Source organism: Etheostoma spectabile, chromosome 3, assembly GCF_008692095.1.
Source record: "Etheostoma spectabile isolate EspeVRDwgs_2016 chromosome 3, UIUC_Espe_1.0, whole genome shotgun sequence".
NCBI lineage: Eukaryota > Metazoa > Chordata > Actinopteri > Perciformes > Percidae > Etheostoma > Etheostoma spectabile.
In genome coordinates, this window is record NC_045735.1 from 1,374,234 (window position 1) to 1,398,058 (window position 23,825).

The window sequence follows — 23,825 nt, forward strand, 5'->3', positions numbered from 1 at the left end:
AGAGAGGGGGAATGACATGCAGCAACGGGCAGCAGGCCGGAGTCGAACCCGGGCCCGCTGCGTCGAGGAATAAACCTCTATATATGGGTGCCTGCTCTACTAACTGAGCTGTCTAGGCAAAGTGCATTGACTGTATCTAAAATGAACCCAGAATAATGTCTCTATAGTACATTCTTTTTCTTCCTTATAATACCAATAATAAGTGAGGGAAAACAACAAAGCACACATAGTTCTTGCGCACTGCACCCCATGTTCTAACTGCAGTACGCCAGCTTTCTGTCTGCTCAAATGACTTCATACTGGACATAAACAGCCTCCACGTCACCCACCTTTAGGTTCTGTCCGTCAAAGGGCAAGGACCCACTGACCAGTGTGTACAAGATGACACCCAGGCTCCAGATGTCCACCTCTGGACCGTCGTACTTCTTCCCCTGGAAGAGCTCTGGGGCGGCATAGGGCGGGGAGCCGCAGAACGTGTCCAGCTTACTGCCCGCAGTGAACTCGTTACTGAAGCCAAAGTCGGCTATTTTGATGTTGGAGTCGGCGTCTAGTAGCAGGTTCTCCGCCTGCACAAAACAACATAGACAGTGACACAGAAAAATATCTATAATCAAGTACTGTTACTGAAAAGCTGAGTGCATGCAGTCTGTTTAATGTGTTACTGATTGAGACAGAGCCTTTCACAGATCTCTGCTTATCTCAAGATTGTTAAATCCTTTTAATTTTTTTCTTGTAACACTGTCTAATCACCTTCAAGTCTCTGTGAACAATGTTCTTCAGATGACAGTAGTGCACCGCTGAGACAATCTGAGGAGAGAAAAAGAAGACAATATTATGATAATAATTGCACCTAATGTTTGTACTTACACGTACACTGAACACGTAAAAGGAAGCTAAACTAGGAGCTCAAGTCCCACATTCACACGCCCTTCTTCACCAACAATATAACACAACATCACGAACAAAAAGCAGAAACTATCTTTCTTTGTGTGCGATCACACCTACTCTTTCTTTTATTTGGTCTGAACCACAGTGGAAAGCTGTACTGCATTTCTTCATTCCTGCATTGGTCAGCTTCAGGTTTACACCGCCCAGTTACAAGCAAAGCAAGGACTAAAAACAACAAGTCACATCAACTCGGACTCTGAAGTAGCTCAGATTTCAGCTCTTGTAACGTTGACAAGATGAATTAATACATTATGTCCCCTCCTCTTCTCTTAAATCAGTCCTGACTTTTATTTTTGTTATGCTCAGTTTTCTAACCACATTGAATAGCTGGCTGTCATATGTCAACATCTGACCAGGGACATAAGGGCAGCTATTTTTTTTGTAGGGAGGGACAGACAGACAGACAGACAGACAGACGACTGAGGTAAGGTATGACGCTTAGTATGCGTATGCACAATTGTACATTCTCAACTCAAATTTGGCTGCTCTTATTTTCTTCATTGTATGTGCCTTCTTATTTTTGTCTGTGGACCTAATTGGTAAAATATGTCTTGTCTACACCGTGGGATAGAGAGAAACGTAATTTCGATCTCTTTGTATGTCTTGACATGTGAAGAAATTGACATTAAAGCAGACTTTGACTTGACTTTGACTTAACTGACCTGTCGGAACTTGGCTCTGGCCTCCTTCTCCTTCATTCTGCCATGAGCCACGAGGTAGTCAAACACTTCACCTGGAGTGTAAAAAAAAAAAAGGCATTACTGTAGTTCAGGCAAGCATGGCAGTTACTAGTATATGGTACAATAGTAACATGGAACTGTCACTAGGGGTGCAAGGAAGATTGACTCAGTATCGCAATAAGGATGCACTATTTTATTTTTAGAGTCCCGTCCGCTGGTTGTGTGGCTTAGTTGCGTTTGATTTAGAGGCCGCTTGAAACGCTGTAATGATCATGTTTCATTGGCCAGTTACTGTGCGACTTGTTGTTGGTACATTTCAGCACACGGGTCCACTACGTGACAAACCCTATGGAGCGTACCACGTGATGTGTGTGCATACAGTATTTCAACAGAGTGACAGCGCAAGTGAAGAAACAGAGACAACAAAACGGAACAAATCAGAGAAGAGAAAGAGAAGTTGTGTCCAGTTATTTTTATTTATATATTTTGTTATATTATATAACATGTCCTGTTCTGTAGACATGGTCTTTATTCATTTATAAATGTTGAACCAGTCCAATATGACAGTCCGCTGAAATTAACCTTGTGATGTAAGAAAACTTGTATAATTTGTTATTTTGATGTTTTCCCGTTACTTTTGTTTAAGAAATATATGTTGTATATAAATAATATGTTTAAAGATATCAAAATTAATACTGATATTGCAATATTCACAATATTACATTTTGTCAATATTGTGCAACCCTTCCAGCACTTAGGTTGTCCTTATTAACAGTTTTGGTTCTCATTCTTTTTGCATACATCAATGCTCAGCACTGTATCTTTGCTGCAACACTCCTGCCCACTTCCCAGCAAATTTTAACTCCCTCAAACTCATACAACACTTGCAAAAGATACATGCAAATTTAGATTGTTTATTCCCTCAGTATGTGTTGATGTGTGTTTAAGTGTTATAAAATATCTGCGCCAAGCTTGCACAAATGTAGCAATACCGTAAAGGGTTAAAACCTGGGATAAATCCGCCTACACATGAAAAGAATGTGAGGTAGGGCACAGAGCATAGGGCAGGCACAATGCACGGTTCGCAGGTACAGTGCACGTCATCATTGCTTCTGGTAACCTCCTTTCATTGTTGCACCTTGCAAGGTCATTGGCAATAATCTCAAAGTTGAAATGATTTGATTCTTGAGCACAGCGCTAGGTGGCAATTCCGAGCGGTGCACCACACCAAAGATAGAGCTTCCTTTGAGTTGTCTCCACCGCTCTTCGCATAGGAAAACAATGAAACAGCCAGCACAGACCAGCTTTACGGCGGATCATGTGTAGGTGGCTTAAATGTGAAATGAGTAAGGGCATATGGGTATGTGTATGTGGTAATAACTTGTGTTATATTTGTATGACATGACCCATTAAAAATCAATCCTGATATTTCCAAACTTGGTATTGCATTCATATTATAGAAACTCAAATGTTTGTGTGCAGGTCTCCATATATACTTTGTGTATGTGTGTGTTTGTATATATGTGCGAGTGTGCGAGTGTGTGTGTGTGTGTGTGTGTGTGTGTGTGTGTGTGTGTGTGTGTGTGTGTGTGTGTGTGTACTCCAGCCAACCATTTGACCTTAGAGATCCTAAAAAGTCAAAAATGGGCTGAAGTTGAGTTGAACAGAGCAGCATGTCAGCTGGTGAGCTGCGGCCTCCTTATTAGGCATGGGAAGTAAGAGATCACACAACATCCAGAAAGAGCAGCGGAGAGAGATTAAAGGATCACAAGAAGAAAGGAAAAAACAACAGAAAGCTGCAAAAATAGAAAAGTGCATGGGAAACAGTGGAAAAAAATGTTAAAGAGCACAATGATAAGTTGAGCACAACAAAGGGAAGTAGAGAAAACCATAAAGAAAAGTGATTGCCTTTTTCACAGAGAAAGACTAGACATTTCAATAATGAAAATGGAGGGAAAAGGGAATAGACTAAATCTTTTATACCCTATATTAATGAGTTCATCGGTTGTACTGTATATCTCAGTCAAAGAAATCAATCTAACTGGCACCATTCAATAGTTGGCCACGATGGTGGTGGTGGGGATGTCACTCACCTCCGCTTGCGTACTCCATGATCAGGTAGAGAGTCTTCTCAGTCTCAATCACCTCAAACAGCTTTACTATAACACACAAAAGATGAGGCGTTAACACAAAGGCAAGCATGGAAACACACACACAAGATAATTATCTGGAGTGTAACTCACCGATGTTGGGATGGTTCAGAGTTTTCATGATGCGTACCTCTCGAAACAGCTGGGAAAAAAAGAGAAAGTGAACAGTCAGACCCAAATTTCTTTTGTCTCAATTAGAAGATAACACAAAGGTCTACACTCACATTGAAATATATGAATATTTGAAATTACAAAAAACTAAATTATCATAACAGTAAAAGGAAAACGACAATTTAAACTGCTGTATGAAAACTGCTTGAATTTTAAAGTCGTGCGTGTTATTTTCGTGATGTGTAATTAACTTCAGTTTAAGAGCTGCCATTTCGTACAAAATAAAAAAAAATACATATATAATTTTTGCAGCATTATCTCGACACATTAAGATGTTGATCAATGCTGAAGACTTCAAAATAATTAAAATGGTTAAGTTAAAGTCGCGTTCATTCCATAAAAATCAGTATATACAGTAGAAGGTGTTTAATATTGTATGTTATAGATGAGAGTTTTTGTGTGAAGAACCGTGAAACATATACAATATGCTGAATGCATGGTTACAATCAATATATGGAGACACAACAAATAATACTAAATGTACTTTTGTGAATTAAAAACGTATCTGAGGGTCATGTTTTAACGATTTGAGCGCCCGGAGTGAACGCATGGCGCAGGTGCGTGTCCAAATAAAGGGTCTGTGCTTTGGGTGCGTGGTTCAAAAGAGTTGTACTTAGTATCTTCGTTAATTCATAGGTGGGGGTTGGGCGTAACATGCAATAAACCAATCAGAAGTCACCTTCCATTCCCTTTAAAAGCCAGGTGCGTTGCTATTATGATGGCCGTCTTGCAGCGTAATATTTGTATCTGTAAGCTTTTGCATGTGTGTCTGCTACCGTGCTTCCCTGTGTGTGTGTGTGTGTGTGTGTGTGTGTGTGTGTGTGTGTGTGTGTGTGTGTGTGTGTGTGTGTGTGAGTGTGCGAGTGTGTTGTGCTGTGCTGTGCTGTGCACAAGCCTATAGGCCCATTTTACTAATGCACTCTTAAAATGTAATGAAATGCTGAGCTATTGACTTTAGACCAGGTTTCTGTTGGTCAATGGCGCGGTCACTTTCAGCTGCCGCAAGATAGCAATATGCCAAGAGTGCACCTGAACACACCTCCCTGTAAGACCAGCACACCCTTGGGTGCAAAGAAGGGCACAGGACGTGCATTTGCTGTTCTAAAGACGTGGGTGCTAGACGGGAAATTAACAACCGGTCGGTCTTAAACTAGCAAAGACACTTACGTCGGGCTTGCCGGGTCAAGATAGGGCCCTAAAAGTAAATGCTCTTTTCTTTGTTTTTGACTTTTTGGAAAAGGAGGTCGGCCTACTCACATCTACATATGAATTACTCCTCATTTAATCCTTGACTGAATTGTTCTTTAGCTAATTCATACAATCCACAGCTGGTGTATAGCGCCACTGTTCCCCTCACTTATCTTTCCGACCCCATCTAGACCTGGGACACCCAAGGGAGTGTCTCACTGGTGCTAGGCTGACAGCGGGGCCCCCCTCCCCTGGGTGTGCTCTCCCTCTGCCCCCACACCTTATCCATCACTGAGCTCCAGATTGCTGCCTCATCCTGCCACTCTGATGCTTCTCTCCCTCTCTCTAATTACAGTAATGTATTTGTCTGTGAACTTTAAAAGATTACAGAGGGAAAGCGCCATGCTAGAATCCTCACAGAGTGTGTGTGTGTGTGTGTGGACTATTTCTGTATCTGCAGGAAACCCAAACTGAAATAGAAAATGAGGCAGATTAACAATGCACAGGAGATGAGGGGCGTAGAGAGAGGAAAAGACAAGAAAACAATCTGAATGAAAGCGTGGGGGGGGTTACACAGCAAGAAGTAAAACTGATGTGTATTAGCATCTTGTTTTGGATTAGAAGTGTTACTTATTGCTCTGTAAAACTCCCAGCAAAACTGCCTTGTTTAAAACGCTCTAGGAATAAATTACACAAGTGAAAAATGTGAGAGCACAGAAAGAAAAGAAAAAGACAAAGAGGAGAGAAAATTCTAAAGCAGGAATGCACTGATGCCTTCATTTTTGTAGCCGACACCCTGCTGCCCTGGGAGACCCCCCCCCCCTAAATCTCTATTATTATAAAATAAAACCAGATACAATCCCCAACTTTCATGTTCTTATGGTTACACTTTCTTATTTGTATACTATCAGAGAATCACTAAGACCAACTCACGGTGATTAAGGTGATTGATTGATGACCTTAAATCAGTGACAAACTGACAAACAAATACAAAGATTGTTGTTGATCCAAAAAGACCAACAAAAAGGAAAATGTGAGTTAACTGGCTTTTGATGCATTGTCTACCGGTACATTCCTGAATGCTCCAGGCTTTAGGTAAAAGAGCTGCCGTGTGAAGCAAGTTGAAGTCATCACATTCAAGACAGAGGGAGACATTATATAGACGGACACTTGCTTGCAGCTTCAGTGACTGAGTCGGTATTTAGTGCATATGCATGTAAAGTTGTATTTATGTAGCACTTTTTTTAAAACAGTTAAAAAGTGCTTTACACACACACGAAAAATATAAATGAATAAGTAAAGTAGAAAGAAATTACAATATATAACTCAGAACTAAGAAAGACAGACTAACCCAAACCAAAACATTAGATTTAAAAAAATAACACAGACATTACAGAATGTTATTTTGTTAAATATTCAAAAAGTACAGAAAAAATTAGCAAAACAGCGCAGAAGATGTCAGTAACTAGGAAAGAAGAGACTACAGTGGTACATATTTGATTAACAGATGGATGTTTTTAACCGTCTATCCTACTCATTAAGGAAGGGCTGACTAAGTACTGACTTACATACACCCTGCTTCATATTCATTAATGCCATTAATTAATATACTAAACATTGTAGACATGGCAGCTGCTGTGTAGGACCAGTCAAAGACAATATGTTTTTCTTCCTGCATCCTTTGGTTATCAATCTTCTTTTGAAACAACATTTGAATTTCCTTCATGCCACATGCTAAAGGAATGTGCTTACTTGCAGTGAAGTAACACGACACCTTCACGATGACATAACTTCACTTTTTGCCTGAGACGACGTGTGTATGCCTGTGTGTGCGTGTTTTCACATATATCACCTGAGACAGATTCCTGGTATACAAAAGACCCAGAAAAGTACACACACACACACACACACACACACACACACACACACACACACACACCACACACACACACCACACCACAACACACACACACACACACCACACACAACACACCACACACAACACACACACACACACACACACACAACACACCACACACACACACACACACACCACACACACACACACACACACACACACACACACACCACACACACACAACATACCTACCTACCTAAGCATGCACACGTATGAACCACAGGAAATAATCTCCATCTGGTAATTGTGTTATACACATTAGTTTACTATTCTTCTTATTCTCCATCAGTTTTTTTTCTACTCAATTCCTCTTAAAATGGGAAATGGCATCGTATAAACACCCCCACAGGTCCGCTGGGAGTGTGTGTGCAATTGAATTAAGTGCATGGTGCATCAGCTGTTCATCTGAGCTTTAAGAAGAAATTTTGGCTAATCCTCTCCTGAAAAACAGAGTGTGGCTGAAAAGAGACTTGAGAAGCAGAAACCTCAGCAGCTGGCCAGGAAATTGTTGAGTCACTGGTATTGATTTAAACACGTCAATCAATGCTTAGCTCATACTGCTCTAATGTTGTGCTGTGGGGTAGTAATTTGCTTTCTTATTACACTTTTACAAACATTTTGTAGATTAAAAACATTTCTTGCTAAAAGCAAAGAATGTCTGATTTTTCCCATCACGTCTGAATGCAGCATTTGTCCACTGATCCGTCAGAACAACTTCACTCTCTTGCCTTATTATGTTCCCCCTTTCTTCCTGGTTATCTGCCATGGCAATAGCCCCGCGTCACAGTTGCCATGCCAACCCAGGTATTAATCCCTCCCTGGACCTGAATCTCCGGCTTCCCGGGGGATTGTGGGAAGTCATGGAACGACAAGCACATGGATAGAGCTGAACACACACACACACGCGCACGCGCACACACGCACGCGCACGCGCACACGCACACGCACACGCACACCGCCATGTGGAGTCGTCATGTGATAAAATGTTGATTTTTATGGATGAAGGAAAAACCTTGTTTCATTCATGCACTAATCAATTTTGAGATTTTGGGCTATGTTGCTTCCATAACATGCCTTACTTCAGTCTAGCGGAAAGAAAACAATCCAAATGATAAATATATGCTTTCAAACTCTTCTGGACAAAATACAAATATTTACTAAGCCCTTATCTAAGTTCCAGATAGTATTTCAATATCCAATCGTGGTATATTATTTTCCAGCATCCTCTTCCCTCTTTGCAGGCAAAATGAATCAACGTCTGAGTGTTTACATCCTCTCTGTGTCTCTGTCCATGCCAGGAATTATTAATCAACTGCTAAGTCAAAGCTCTCACTGCTTTTCTACCACAAAGCAACTTAATGACTGACAGTTGAGTCCCCCCCCCCCTCCCCCGCGCTCTTTCTCACTTTAAGAGTAGTGCTGCGTGGGTTTGATTCATGTGTCTGGTCTGCCAGTCTGTCGACCTTTGACTTGTTTCTCCAGGCTGTTATCTGTATTTTTCCTTTTTCAAGTACACTCACGTAAACCACACAACGAGAGAGAGAGAGAGAGAGAGAGAGGAGGAGAGAGAGAGAAGAGAGAGAGAGAGGAGAGAGAGAGAGAGAGAGAGAGAGAGAGAGAGAGAGAGAGAGAGAGAGAGAGAGGACGCACGCAGGGTGATGTTGAAATGGAGAAATGAGGAATTGAAAATAGAAAATGCTTGTCTAGCTGATATATTTAAATAGCCAGCCATGTCACATCTCTACCGCACAACACAGTCTAAAACACTGTAGTTGTCTACTCCTCCTCTTATCAGCCACAGCCAATCACGACACCAGAGACACTAAGGGGCAAGAGAGTGAGAAGAACGGGAGAATGAGAGGGACAAATGAACACACAGGCCTCTCTCTACTCCCACGTCAGAGTGCCTCTTGTGAATAACCCTCTGTGTGTGTGTGTGTGTGTGTGTGTGTGTGTGTGTGTGTGTGTGTGTAAACTCTGAATGAAACCAGGCTAGACTGACTAGACTAGGCTTCAAGGCACAAGTCCTCTTCATCTAAACTACTGGCATGGTGCTCTTCAGCAAGGCACAGGTCAATCAAAGCCAGTCCATTTGGAGAAAACACTCATCATCATTGGTGTTCCTTTGAAGGTCCCCCGTTGAAAAAAGTTGGCAATGTAGCTACGTTGTGTCTGGTTCTGGTATGACTGAACAGGTTCAGGAAATTCACACACGCACTGCAACCTTGAACTTACTTAGACATTACCTGGAGAAACTCCATGTCAGAACGCAATGTCCGAATCAGTTGGACCGGACATTAGACAGACATTACCCTGACAGCTTCCTAGTGCAAAGTGCATGGAACATTCACCCTATTTTGTTTTATTTATAAAATCTACACTGTTGCTACTTAAGTAGGTACGTGGAGACAACAACCTGCGCTGGACCCTACGCCGTAGCCTGACGTGCACCTGTCAAAAAAATGTAACTACACGTTGCATCGCTCGGCCGTGGCTTGGTTGCATTTCCCCCAACTCATTTCCTGGTTCTCTTCCTAGATAAACAACATGGAATGAGGTACCTTTTCCTGCTACAGATGGTCAGAAAGCACAGGGGAGACACTTTGTTTCTCTCACTATGACTCTAGAGTCTCTAATCGCTCCAAAGCTAAGTCGCCGTCACTCTCTCACTTCGCCCTCGCTCTCCCACAAACTCCCCACACAGACACATGCCGGCTCGACACACACACCAGCACACAGGTATAAACCATCGGGCCACTTACATAGGCTACGGCAAAAGTTCTGCATGGAGCCTCCGCAGGGGCATAAAACAGCCTTAACTGTAGAGATGACAATATTAGGGAACTTCTATCAGTAAGGGCTCATGCTGAAATCGCCAGACACATCTAAAGTAACAGCAAAAGACTCTGTTGTTTATGACCAAATCATGAAACCGGCTTCTTCTCTACTTCTGCCTGAGACATTTCAGACATGTGTATCTACACAGAGGGAATTTCTACATACATACATTCTATGAGCACCTTCAGCACATTTGGATTGCCTCACTCAAGGATAAAGGCAAACAGTAATGAACCAAACTGTCAGTTTCCTGCCGAATGTTTCGGGGCACTTTAATGAGCAACGTTAATCAAGGATTCGCCTTTGCGCTTTTTTATTGTCGCTGGGGAACATTTGAATAGACTTTTGACCTGGATTCTCCCTTTGTTGCCTGTTGCTGGGAGAGCAGCCCTTCTACATTATCCCAATAAAAACGCCCACTACAAGAACACCCACCACCCCAGATACCTCCATTACTTTAATGTACAGCAGTAATTGGAGCTCCCCGGCTGGTCGATGAGAGGAGCTGAACCGTTAATGAAGAGAAGCTGGAGTTTAATTCAGACCTCATATAGCTGGCTGTTTGACCCAGATCATAAGAAGCCTTGACTCAGCTTTTATAAGGAGAATGAAATATAGTTTTAGTAGGTTTGCTGAGTAAGATACAGTAAGGTGAGGGTGATGGCACACAAGCAAAAGACCAAGGCAGGGCATCATACTTCTCTTCTTCTGCTGTTCTATTTACTGTTGCTTTGAAGATGAGCTTGTGGGGAAACCTTCTGCTTTGGCTCTGTCCGCCCTCTTGTCTCTTTATTGTCTAATTATTCACTTTACACACTGGCACAATAACAACAATGCATACAGCAGCAACAAGATGATTACGCACAGTCACCCACACAGGGACAATATACTGCATACAATAGCAATGCCGATAATGGTATTACACGTCCATACAAAGGCAGAGCAGAGACCGTGTCGGGCTGTGAGTCCATCCGCCCGTTATCATACATGTAGACACACACGTAGACACACACGTACACACACACACATGTACACACAAACACACACACACACTGTTCTTTTTGGTTCTGCTCTATATCTTGTCTTTCTCAGGGTCCTTGCTCCTGTGCCAAAGCCTCAATAACAGCACCCCCACCCCTCCCGACCGTTCCTTTTGTTTGCCTGTCTGGAATTCAGCTCCTGGCTGAGGGGGCCTGAGCGAGGGACAAAAACACACTTCACAGCATTAGATGGTGGCCCAAACATTGTCCTGCATGCACACACATACGCTTTACTTTTGTGCACATACAAAACATTGGATGGCTGCCCACAAAATCCTCCTGTTCTCAAAGTAACACCGGGCTTTTGATGGGGCCCTCCATCGTCTGGCAGATTATCCAACAACACACACGGCTGGGAAGAGTGGACAGTACAGTATGTTGTTATTACAGCCGTGAAGTTTTAAGATATGAAACTAAGAAATAAGACAACAGCATATTTTAAGTAAGGTATTCCCAAAAAGATTAAATTGCGATTCAGTAAACTAATCAGTTCTAATGTACTTTCTAATGTCAGGTGCGTTCAGGTGTGAGTAGGACAATCTGACATCAGGATTTCCAACGCTGCTTATGGAAGACCTTTGCAAATGGATTTATATATTCTTGTTTAAGACAACAAACACCCAAAGGCAGATCGTAAACCAGAATAAACCATTTACAGAGGGTGCAGCTTTGCAATTTGGAAAATTGCTCAGCATTGGCAGACATGCAGGCCTGCATGATTCGGGGAAAAAAATGAATTACAATTTTTTAGCTTAGAATTGATATGACGATTTTTTTCTCACAAAAGTATAATGTTTATTGCAAACTGGAACCATGACAAAACTAAACTAATTGGCAGTACCAAACATATATTTTCTTGGCACCTATAGCACATTGCTCATCACCACAATCCTGTAACCACAGAGGCTTCAATAAAGAGAAGGGAGAGCATTGCAGCGCTTTAAAACCTATTTTTAAAGTCAGAAGAAAGTAGTAGCGTTTGTGATGCAGTCACCACGTAAAATTAAATAAGAATCAAAGTCATGAAAAAAAATCTAAATGTTTTAATAATTAATTCATGAACAGCGTGAATGGAGATCGCGATTTTATAACGATTAGTCGTGCAGGCCTACACACGTGCAGTCTACTAAATGCTCTTTAGTAGGTTTGGGCAAAAACAGAAGACAATACTTGGTTTTCCAATCTACTTACACTTATTTAATGAGTTTACAAGTACCATTTACAATTTTGGCAAATTTAGTTTTGATTGATTTTGATGAAACCTGTGACGAAGACTTCATGATTTGATCAAGCGTGGGGTCTAGATTATACATCAACAACAGATTGCATGGGTGAAGCAGGGAGCTTGCACAGAGGCACTTTGGCAGTACTGGCTGTACAATAGAAACTCCACTAAAACCTCACAGCTCCTACATCACTGAAATGATTTTAGGAGCCACTGTGTAGTGAGTGATTAGAACAGGGGAGGGGAGAGGGCGAGAGAAATTGAGTTTAAAATGACAACACAGAGAAGAAGATGGTAAAATATAGACTGATGTGTAAGAGAGTGTGAAGAGAAAGAGAGCAAAGAATTAGAGTGGACTGAAGCTACTGTGCTTCTATTTCAACCCAACTGTGAATACTATAGAATACATTTTGGAAAAAAAGAGACAGGCAGTGAGAGAGAGGACAGACAGAGACAAACAAAGAGAGAGACAGTGTCACCTGGTAGCATGCATGGTGTGTCCTATACAACACACTATCAGCAATAATGCTGACAGGACACAACTGGCAGCGCTGCACTATGTAGTCCTAAACCACTATCACTCTGCCACACACATGCACGCACACACAACCATAACAGATATATTAATACTCTTCCAAATGTGTACACAGCAGAGACACAAAGTTTATTTGAAAAGGCACTGACTCCAACTCTTCTGACTAGAGAATTAAAGTTGGATTAGAATTACAAAACCAAGAACTAAAAGAATTGGGATTTCACCAGCCAAATGTGAGAAATTACACTTATTGCCATGTTTAGTTTAATAGGCGATTATATATATTTTTTTTTATTTAGTTGTGACGTAAACAGTCAGCAAACAGACGCATAAATCCTGCCTGTACAAAGGCCTGGTGGATCAACCAACGCACAGAGCCAGACCCCATTAATAATCCAACTCTGTCTTATCAATAGAGTCAAAACCCAGCCTGGACTGGTTAGCTAATCAGCTGAGTATTCATCAATAGGCTAGCTGTGATGCAGTATTGATCACGATGATGCAACGGAGAGTGTTATTTGTTTTAGTGAAGGTGTTGATGAAGAACACTCATGATCAGACAAGGCCACGGTTTGGTCAGCGGAGTGGCCGCTGAACAAAGAGTGACTTGTATGAACTGTGAGAACAGAACCCATCACGCAACACACACACACAAGGTTAAAACTATCTCTAAATGACAAAAAAGCATTCTGTTCATGCCTTTTAAAGGCCACAGTATTGAGTCAATTAAGGTGGAGGGTGGGGGTGTGGCCTTGACCGACTGCCACTTTGCTCGTTTGAAAGCAATGATGTCTCTCTTTTTCTCATGGGTGGGCCAAATTCTCTGGGTGGGCAAAGCAGAGAAAGGGGAGGTAACCTTGCCCCTTATGACCTCATAAGGAACAAGATTCCAGATCGGCCTATCTGAGGTTTCATCTTCTCAAAGGCAGAGCAGGATACCCAGGGCTCGGTTTACACCTTTCGCCATGTCTAGCCACTGGGGATCACAGGCAGGCTGGGGCAACGCATATCTTAAAAAAAAGTGAAATTTTCATGCCATGGGACCTTTAACTGTTTGAGTCAGTTCTCAAAACAAAAAAACTAAACATTTGCAGGTACCAGCTTCTTCATACGCAAGTATTTTATGCTTTTATGATTTTATCATTGTAAACCTATCTCGATTTTGGAATGTTGTTTTTTAAAATCAAAAAAGAAAAATTGTAGATCTGAAGAGACGACTATTGTATTTTGAAGAGCTACTTTTACTATTATCCGACATTTAATAGGCGAAACAATTAATCAATTGAAAGGAATAATTAACACATTAATCAATAGTGGTAATTAAGGTTAGATGCTGCAACCCTAAACAAACTGGTGCCAATATTGTATTTGTTTTTAGAATGATCTCATAAACTTTTCAGAAGTTAACCTGCATCTATAGCATGAAATATACCAAGATGGAGTCAAAATCTTAACACCTGTCTAATGAAGCATTTATTACAGATAGCCAACAAATGTTTCATTATTGGAAGTAATATTCCACCAACAAATCCAGATGAGAAAACACCACAACTGCTTAAAAATATAATGCAGCCCTGAGGCCTTGCTTCTGACTCAATTTTGTTTCATTAGATCACTCTCAATTAACACATACATGTCACACACACATATACACACACGCACAAATAGCGGCAGCAGGCCAAGTCCAGACAGGAGAGAGCCTAATCTCATTAGAGCTATGAGTGCAACACATGTAGCTAGTTAATACTTGGCCCTGGACAAGCATTCAGTGACGTACATCACCCCAAGTATTTAACCTAGTTAGTTCCAGTGGACTGTGTGGACAAATGTTAGTTATGTCATGCTGACACTAAGCAGAACTCCAAGCTTCACCGGCTTATTAAAATGTCTCTAGGAAACTATATTAATTGTACAAAAGAAACCAAATCACCCTTAAAACTGGACAGACACGCTTTTTAATCACATAGCAGTGCAACAGCTCAAGTTGAAAAGACGCATTTTCTCTGTGGCCAAGCAGGTCTGTTGTCTCAACATATAACAAATTCTCCCTGTTGATTCAACCAGTAACAGCTTGAGTAACACTGTGGCATAACAACCAAAAGGTCAACAGTCAGACAACTGCTGCACGCAAGGGTCATCTGAGAGAAACATATACATATACACATACATACAGTACTGCGCGAAAGTCTAAGGCAGGTGCAAAAAAAGGCTATAAACTAAGAATGCTTTCAAAAATATAAATAATGATTGTTTATTTTAATAAATTTACAATAGGCAAAGTGAGTGTACAAAAAATAAATCTAAATCACAATCACATCAATATTTAGTGGTACTACTCTTTGCCTTCAAACCAGCATCAATTCTTGTAGGTCAGGTAACGTTGAGGATCGTAGACGCAGTGGTCAGACAAGGAAACTTAGTACAGCAGATGAAAAACACATCAAGCTTATTTCCCCTCAAAACCAGAAGATGTCCAGCAGTGACATCCCCTCAGACCCGGCAGAAACCAGTATATAAGTGTCCTTCCCGTCCAGATCCAGTCCTACCACATTTTGGTGCCTTATCCCCCTTTTTGTCTGGTAAATTTAGATAAGTGTAAAGATGGCTAAAAGCGAAGGGGGGGGGGGGGACACTGGTAACGCTAACGGAGGTGAAACGTTAAGAATGGCCGCTGTTCTGACTCGGGTGCCTGTCTCTTTTGTCCAATCAACAAACCCAAACATATTACATTTACTACAAATTAAGACAAAGAACAGAAGCAAATCTAAGACGCTGGAATAAGATTACAATGTTGTAATCTTATGTAACCGACCAAGAATAGAGCTCAACAGTCCCTCCACTCCTCTGAGAGACCTTGGGTTCAGGAAGTAAATTTCCCATTCTTTCTTTTCCATTGACGTCTGGAAAACGTCCGTATATAAAAGAGTTTGAGACCATGCCTTAGGCTAACAAGCTATGACGTGACTCAGAAACATACTACATATCTATCTATGTTTCCAGTAAAAATAAAATAAAATAAAAATCATAAAACGTCAAAGGTACAACACTATGTACAGTACACACCATATATATATAATATATATATATATATATATATATATATATATATTATATATATATATATATATATATATATGGTGTGTTATAGTATATCTATATATATACATACTATACACATATATATACACATATTTTTATACACACATACCACACATAATATATACACACACACATTATATATATATATATATACACACACACACACACCCACAACACACACACACATATATATATACATATATATATATATATTATATATATTAATACTATATACATTATAAATCAGCACCATAAACCCTCTGCGCACCACTGAATAAACAGAAAGCAAAATTTGTTTAGCTAACAGCTAATCGCTAGCTAAGACAGCATGTACGGTAATAACTTTAAAAGCCAGCCAAAGAACCAAAAACATCTGTGAGCGTGTTTTATGATTCTGTCACTGATTCATCTTTACACACAAAGTCTACATGCCACTTACCTTCTGTAGGCTGGTTGGGTTCAGTTGTGTTTTATCGATGATCTTTATTGCAACCTAGTGGAAAACAATAGAGAAATAAATGAATAAAAACAATCTAACAAAGAAGACATATGTTGCAACAAATCCTGCTAACACAATCTTAACAAAAATCCAATAATAAAAGTTTATTAAAGGTAGTATTAATTCCTGATCTATTGCACTGGAATGCATTTAAGCACAAAGGTTTACATTTGTTCTGCTTGACTTTATTTACGCTATGTTGAAGAAACTACTACAGCATGTTTCATTTTAGTATCAATTCATCTGATGATGATTTTCTTGATTAATCATTTGGTTTGCAAAAGGTCCGAAAATTCAAAAATATGCCTGTTAAAAATTCCCATAACCCAAGCTGATTTCTCATTGTCTCGATTTGTCCAATCAACAAACCCAAACATATTACATTTACTAGAAATTAAGACAAAGAGCAGCAGTAAATCTTCACAACTGAGACACTGGAATAAGAAAAAGGTTGATTTTTTTGAAATTATTAAACTGGCTTCAAACTGTTCATTTTTCAAAGTAGTTGCTGTTAAATTTTTTGATAAATTAATTGACTAATCAGTTCACCTCTAATTATATTTATAATAATAATAATAATAATAATGTATCTTTTATTAGTCTTACAGGGGAAATTACAATTTACACTCTGTTATTACACACATTCAGGCTGGCCTGAATTACACACACATGCACTAAATGAAGAGATGTCAGAGTGGGGGGGTTGCCCATGGAAAGGCGCCCCGAGCAGTTGGGGGTTCGGTGCCTTGCTCAAGAGCACCTTGGCAGTGCCCAGGAGGTGAACCGGCACCTCTCCAGCTACCAGTCCACCACCATATTTTGGTCCATATGTGGACTTGAGTCAGCGACTCTCCGGTTCCCAACCCAACTCCCTACAGACTGAGCTACTGCCACTCCCTACGGACCGAGCTTCTGCCACTCCCTACGGACCGAGCCACTGCCACTCCCTACGGACCGAGCCACTGCCACTCCCTACGGACCGAGCCACTGCCACTCCCTACAGACCGAGCCACTGCCACTCCCTACAGACTGAGCCACTGCCACTCACTACAGACAAGCCCTGCCACTACGACCGAGCTACTGCCAAATCCTACGGACCGGCTACTGCCACTCACTACGGACCGGCTACTGCCACCCCACTACCGAGCTACTGCCACTCCTACGACCGAGCTACTGCCACTCCCTACGGACCGAGCTACTGCCACTCCCTACGGACCGAGCTACTGCCACTCCACTCCTACTGACCGAGCTACTGCCACTCCCTATGGACCCGCTACGCGCACTCCTCCCTAGGACCGAGCTACTGCCACTCCCTACAACCGACCACTGCCACTCCCTACTGCCCTACACTCGCGACCGAGCTACTGCCACTCCCTACGGACCGAGCTACTGCCACTCCCAGACCGAGCCACTGCCCTCCCTACTGCCACTCCAGGACCGAGCTACGGCCACTCCCTACGGACCGAGCTACTGCCACTCGCTACGGACCGAGCTACTGCCACTCCCTACAGACCGAGCCACTGCCACTCCCTACTGCCATCCCTACTACCGGCTACTGCCACTCCCTACAGACCGAGCCACTGCCACTCCCCTACAGACCGAGCCCTGCCACGCCCTACTTCGCCACTCCTACGACCGAGCTACTGCACTCGCTACTGACCGGCCACTGCCACTCCCTACTGCCACTCCCTACGGACCGAGCTAATGCCACTCGCTACGGACCGAGTTACTGCCACTCCCTATTGACTGAGCTACTGCCACTCGCTACGGGCCGAGCTACTGCGACTCCCTACGGACCGAGCCATTGCCACTCCCTACGGACCGAGCCACTGCCACTCCCTACGGACCGAGTTACTGCCACTCCCTATGGACTGAGCTACTGCCACCCATTTATTACTAACTATTTCAATTCCCAAACAGCATAAGGCTGTCATCATCTTCATCAGACAATTGGCTGCTGAACATCGTGTTCTGGACTAAATAAAACATGCATTAAAGGGGCGCTATGTAGTTTTGGCCATTTCATTGTCGCTTTTGGCTCAAAAGGTTTCTCTATAGAACCCCCCCCCCCAACATGTAAAGAACACAGACGCTGAAATCCACTAAACACACAAACAAAGCTTCATAAGAGGCTTAACAACATGTGGTGACCCGGTCAAAGACTGTGTCAAACTACCGCTATAAACCACCAATATATGACTGTCTTCTTCTTTACATGGGTGGAAAACAACAGCTCTCACATGATCGAGACCGTTTCTGGTGAGCCTGATGAAGTTATTAACTCAACTAATGTAGGTCAGGTTCACAAGAAGACTACAGTGCGTTTAAAGACAGGAATATAGCCACAAAAAAGAAAAACATGGCTATCTCTCTTCAAAGAGTTTGACTGTGCTGTGGGACCAGACAGATTTGGCTGGCTGTAAAAGCTAACAGAAGGTGCTCTGAACTTGATAGAAAAGCCCTTTTCAAAACTATCTGTGGGCACCTGGTTCTTTTCTGGCTCCCAAACCCCGGTTGTTACCCATTTCTTCAGCCTCATCAATCCCAGCATGCATGGCTTTATTTTTTGCAGTACTCCTATCTTCCCCTTTCTTTAAAACTCACCTCTCTGCCGGTCAGTATGTGTCGTGCCAGCTTGACCTTGGCAAAGTTTCCCTTGCCGATGGTCTTGAGGAGCCGGTAGTTTCCGATGTGTGGCTGCTCATCGGAACACAAGGCGATTGAGTTACGACATCGGGCACCAAGCGAGCGGCTCGACCAGCCAGTACCCTTCTCCGAGCGGCTGCCCGACAGGGAGGTATGCTGAGGAGAGACCGAGAGAGAGAGAAAAACAGAGAGCGGTCAATCACCAGTAAAACTACGTTTTAATAAAAGTGTTTGTTTTTTGCTGGGCTTTATAAATGTCCTATTGCGTTCAATTACATGTATTCTATTCCTCGATACTGTTCTACAACTCGTTTACAAGAAAAGTAAGAAAACCTGAGACCTGCTAGGCAAATTATTTAATTATAAGTAAGACTGGGTATCATTAAAAAATGTTCCATACCGGTACCAATACCAATACCGTGATTTTAATACCATTTCCTAAACTATTTTGTAAAATCCATTTTAACAAAGAACAACAAAAAATTACACTATACATTATGGCACAGATCTTTTTAATTTATTTTTCAGCATCTAATACGTGAGACCCATCTCTGTGCATAACGTAGAGTTTTCCCTGCGTGTCTCTACAACGTGTAACGTTAGACAACCAATCACCAACATTATTAGATGTTGGTAGAAGCATGCTGCATGCTTATTGGCTCACAGTCACTGATGAGATTTACTTGTAAGGTATTGAAATTTGGTATTGAATGATGAGGTCAGTGCCTAAAAGGTATTGCAGTAAGTATGTATGAAGAAAATGGACTATAAGGGTTGTCATTATGTAAAAATTGTACAATATAAAAAAAATGAACAATCTTATCCTTATCCTGTCTGAATTCTAAAGAAATAGCAGATTTGCTTTTAAGACTGACTGAGGCTTTGAAAAAGTGTTATGCTGTATTTGTTGTATTCTGTAATCTGTTTAAGCATCAGTAGGGGTTAACATATTTATAAAGAGGATAAATGAGTGAAAGAGAGCTATGCCCTCCAGAGTATCTCCACCTAGTCCCCTTGACTCTGGTCCTGTATGTGACTACTGCCTGGTACCAGCCACCCAAAAGTAAAAAGAGAGAGTAACCCGGCTACCTATGCATCTCATCTGACCCCTCTTAGTCTACATTCCTCACATTCATGTGTGGCTGTGAGGCCAGTGGTGTTCAACATGTGTTGCTGTGTCTGACACGAGGGGACATCGGCACATGGATCTACCCGGAGCGGCCAACGCTCTGCCGATACACATGACGTTTGCAGTTTGTTTGTGAATTACTGTCTCCTTACAACAGCACGGTAATAGTGGTAAATCAGGGATGTAAAATTAGATATGAGAAAACTAAAACATTACATGCTTGGCACTAAATCTCATACTTTACTATCTGCTAGACCAATCATCTGACCACTTGCAGTAGTAAGAGTGAGTGGGAAATAGGGGCATTTAAATGAATCACTGCAGGACGTGGACGATTCGGCTTTGATGCAGCGACAGACCATTAGCAAGATTGCCAACTGATGTATGTACAGTTGCTTGTTTGTTTTTGCCTTTTCTCTGTTGTCTTCTGTGTTCAGACTCTTTTCAGTCTTTGTTAAGAGCAGATACAATAAAAAGGCAAGTTCATATATATATATATATATATATATATATATATATATATATCTAACAGCTTGAATTTGCTGATGAAAACCATGTGTAGCAATATAGAGTATAATAAAATTGAGAAGGTGACGTATCATGATGCATCGTGATATCAAATCGTTGACAGAATGATCGTAATAGAACCATGAGACCAGTAGGGCCCTAAAATTTCTGTGATTCGGAAAACACGGACGGAATCACGGAATCTACACTTGAAAACTGAATTTGCCTAGCCCTACCCCTAGTGGGAAAATATCATGAAAACACTTGATATAATTAGACAAAATTTCCTACAGTCAAGCTATATGTGTTATGTAACACTGTTGAATATTAAAAACTAGGCTCCTTAATTACAAAACGTGCTTATGAAGTAGTATAAAAATACTGGAAGTAGTGTTCTAAATAACTCGTGACCTAATTATTCTTTATCGTTTATTTATTATACAAAATGTCACATAAATTATCTATGTACTGTTACATAAATAATGAATACAAATGAACCTCAACATGATGAATTGATAAAGATTGGCACTGGCATGTTTCTAATGTTTAACACATTTCATACGCACATTTGCCTTTGAGTCCTCATAAAGACATTTATGTGATTAAATGTATGTACTCAACTATATAATATAATAACGGGTTACTATTTTATTCCCCATTCAGCCTGACCCTACTGATTCTTTAATGTCAGCTGAGGTCTGACGTCTTGCTGCATAAACATCAAACTGTAATCCCTCCATCTGCTCTCCTCTGACATCCTACGGAAACAAACTAGCTTGAACTTTTCATCTGCAGTGGCGATGGCATGAGGAACAAGGAAACAAAAGAAGAACAGGAAGCATCAGAGGCTCACAGTCGCACTTCAGTTCCCATCAGGCCTCATTATCATACCACAAACACAAGCACATTTTATATGAAGTGTGAACAGTGTTACTTTAAATGTTTGTTTTTAACTGTCGGTTGCCAACTTTCACCCACTTTTAAAAGATAAAACTGAGCAATTACAGCGCCGTGGCAGTGGGATTTAGATAGATAAGACAGTTGTGTCAGTTTTCACCATGCAACTCCGCAGTAGGAGAGATTCACTCTTCTCAGCAAAGCAGACATGAACAATAAACGTTTTCACCAGTTTAACTACTACTGCACTGGCAAAAGATTTTGCCTAGTAAGTTACGAAGCAAGATTAATAGCAGCTTTAAAACAAAGCTACAAAGTGATCTACAGGATACAGAAGAATACAATATCTATACACAGCTATAAACAGAAAGGACACATGAACAAATACAACGGAGACAAGTAAATCACAGCCCCAAAACAGGACAGCAGTTTACAGACTCAGCTGATCTAACAGGCAGGGTTCCAATGGGACGGGGCCCTAATGCCAAAAACACGATCATCCTTGGATTTGTGAAGGGAGCGGGGTATGAAGAAGAGACTTGATTAGATGATTTTAGAGGCCTTGAGGCGGTATAAGGATGTAGGGGTTGTATGAAGGGACAAGATCATGTAGGGCCTTGTGTGTGAGAAGCAGTATCTTAAAGGTCTAGTAGAAGCCAACAGAGTGTCTTACTGTGCGTACACACCGCGGCTGGCTTCTACGTTACTGGAGGTCATTCATTTTCATTGAAAGCCGGCTTCCCTCAGCTGCAAGAAGCGGCAAATCCATCGGCGTCACGTTTGGGACGTGTTGAGCGTCAAGCAGAAAGTTGAAACTAGGTCAATTTTATGTTAATGAGCTATGAAGTGGTTCAGCCGCAAACGACCAGCAACCATTCAGATAGATGTCCTTTGCTGATTCCAGAGAAACATACGATGAACATAGAATGCTGCCATGTCAGAGCGGCCAAAGCGTCAAAAGCTTTCCCACACTTTTTGACAGGCGTCCTTGACGGGGCGGCCAGAGCTTCTTTTGCAGCTCAAGTCGGCCGCGGTGAGTACATACAGTGAAGGTGCAATCACACCTACAGTTTGTTTTCTTTGGTCCAAATCATTGCAGGACAGTTTAAAATGTCTTCTCTGTAAAGTGAGACTCACACTGCCAGATTTGAAATAAACAAGTGGTTGTAAAAGGTACCTGGACTCTGGAAGTAGACCATTTTTTTCAGTGAGGAGTCGGACTGGACTTACTTGGGCATTATGTTGATGTATGTTAATGAGATGGACTGGCATTACTTTCATTGGACCAAATTAGTGTTAAGTTTGTCAGATGAGACTAAATATGTTCGACCTTTTTTTCCATGACAGTCTAAAATGACTAGACTTTTAGTCGATTAAAACTTGACTGACAAAAAAACATGTGAATGACTAAACATGACTAAAACTAACAAGGACAAGACTGACTAAGACTAAGGCTAAATTAAAAATAGGTGACAAAATTAAGACTAGACCAAATCCCCACAAATAAATATGGAAGACATCATCTGAAATCTGTCCAATCGCAACTACTCTGAAATAGGCCAGAATAATTAGTTAATGAAGAGAAAGAGATTAAACATGGTGGAACCACAAAAGCACAACAACGCAGATTTCAACACAGCCCGGGATCTTTAACACCGACCGCCCCTCACTTTCCTGACTCTGCCTGCTTCAACCCAGTAAATTCAGATTGAAAATACAGCCAGCGTTGGGGTTACAAAGTTGCAGCTCTTTACAAAATGCTGCATATAGATTAGGCCTCTTGAACAGAGGGCATATGTAAGAGAAAGTATAATAAAAATAAGTCTGAACTGCATTACCGCAAAGAAAGGCAGAGGCACAAGAGAAACTGTGCAACTTGTGACAAGCCATCAGCACAATGCCTCTCTATTTCCACACTATGAGAACTACACACTCTTTCTCACACACTCAGATCAGAAGTCAGATAAAACCACATCACCTTGAGATGCACCCAATGTGGTAAACACAGCGGTGAGATCACAAGATCTAATGCTTTTCCAGCACACCCATGGAGAAGTGCACAGGCTCAGGACGACATAATATAAATGCCATGCATGCTACTAATATGAAAACTCACAGAGCAATGAAAAAAAGAGAAAAGCAAGGTAAACATTTCAACATAACATGTGCAGTACGCCAATCCGGCCATTTTGAATGGATCAGTAGGGGCTAAAATAAAGTAGATCAAATTGTGATCCTTTTTTTTATTATAATGAACTTTAGTTTTGTCCACAAGGTTGTAGGGCTGTGCAATTAATAAAATTACAATTTCAGCTCCTGACAATCACAAAAACAATGTAATTAACAAAAACAATA

At 41.4% G+C, this 23,825-nt stretch overlaps 1 protein-coding gene across 2 annotated transcripts in view; it reads right to left on the reverse strand.

Moving 5' to 3' along the window:
* mark4b (MAP/microtubule affinity-regulating kinase 4b) overlaps positions 1-23,825 on the reverse strand; it is a 64,567-nt gene that overhangs the window by 21,579 nt on the left and 19,163 nt on the right. For both annotated transcript variants that reach the window (XM_032512050.1, XM_032512052.1), the window contains exons 2-8: positions 18,896-19,093; positions 16,232-16,285; positions 3,872-3,920; positions 3,722-3,787; positions 1,611-1,681; positions 751-807; positions 330-566 (exon numbers count right to left, since the gene is read on the reverse strand). In XM_032512050.1, the coding sequence (XP_032367941.1) occupies positions 330-566; positions 751-807; positions 1,611-1,681; positions 3,722-3,787; positions 3,872-3,920; positions 16,232-16,285; positions 18,896-19,093 (732 nt within the window). The remainder of the gene's footprint in view (positions 1-329; positions 567-750; positions 808-1,610; positions 1,682-3,721; positions 3,788-3,871; positions 3,921-16,231; positions 16,286-18,895; positions 19,094-23,825) is intronic.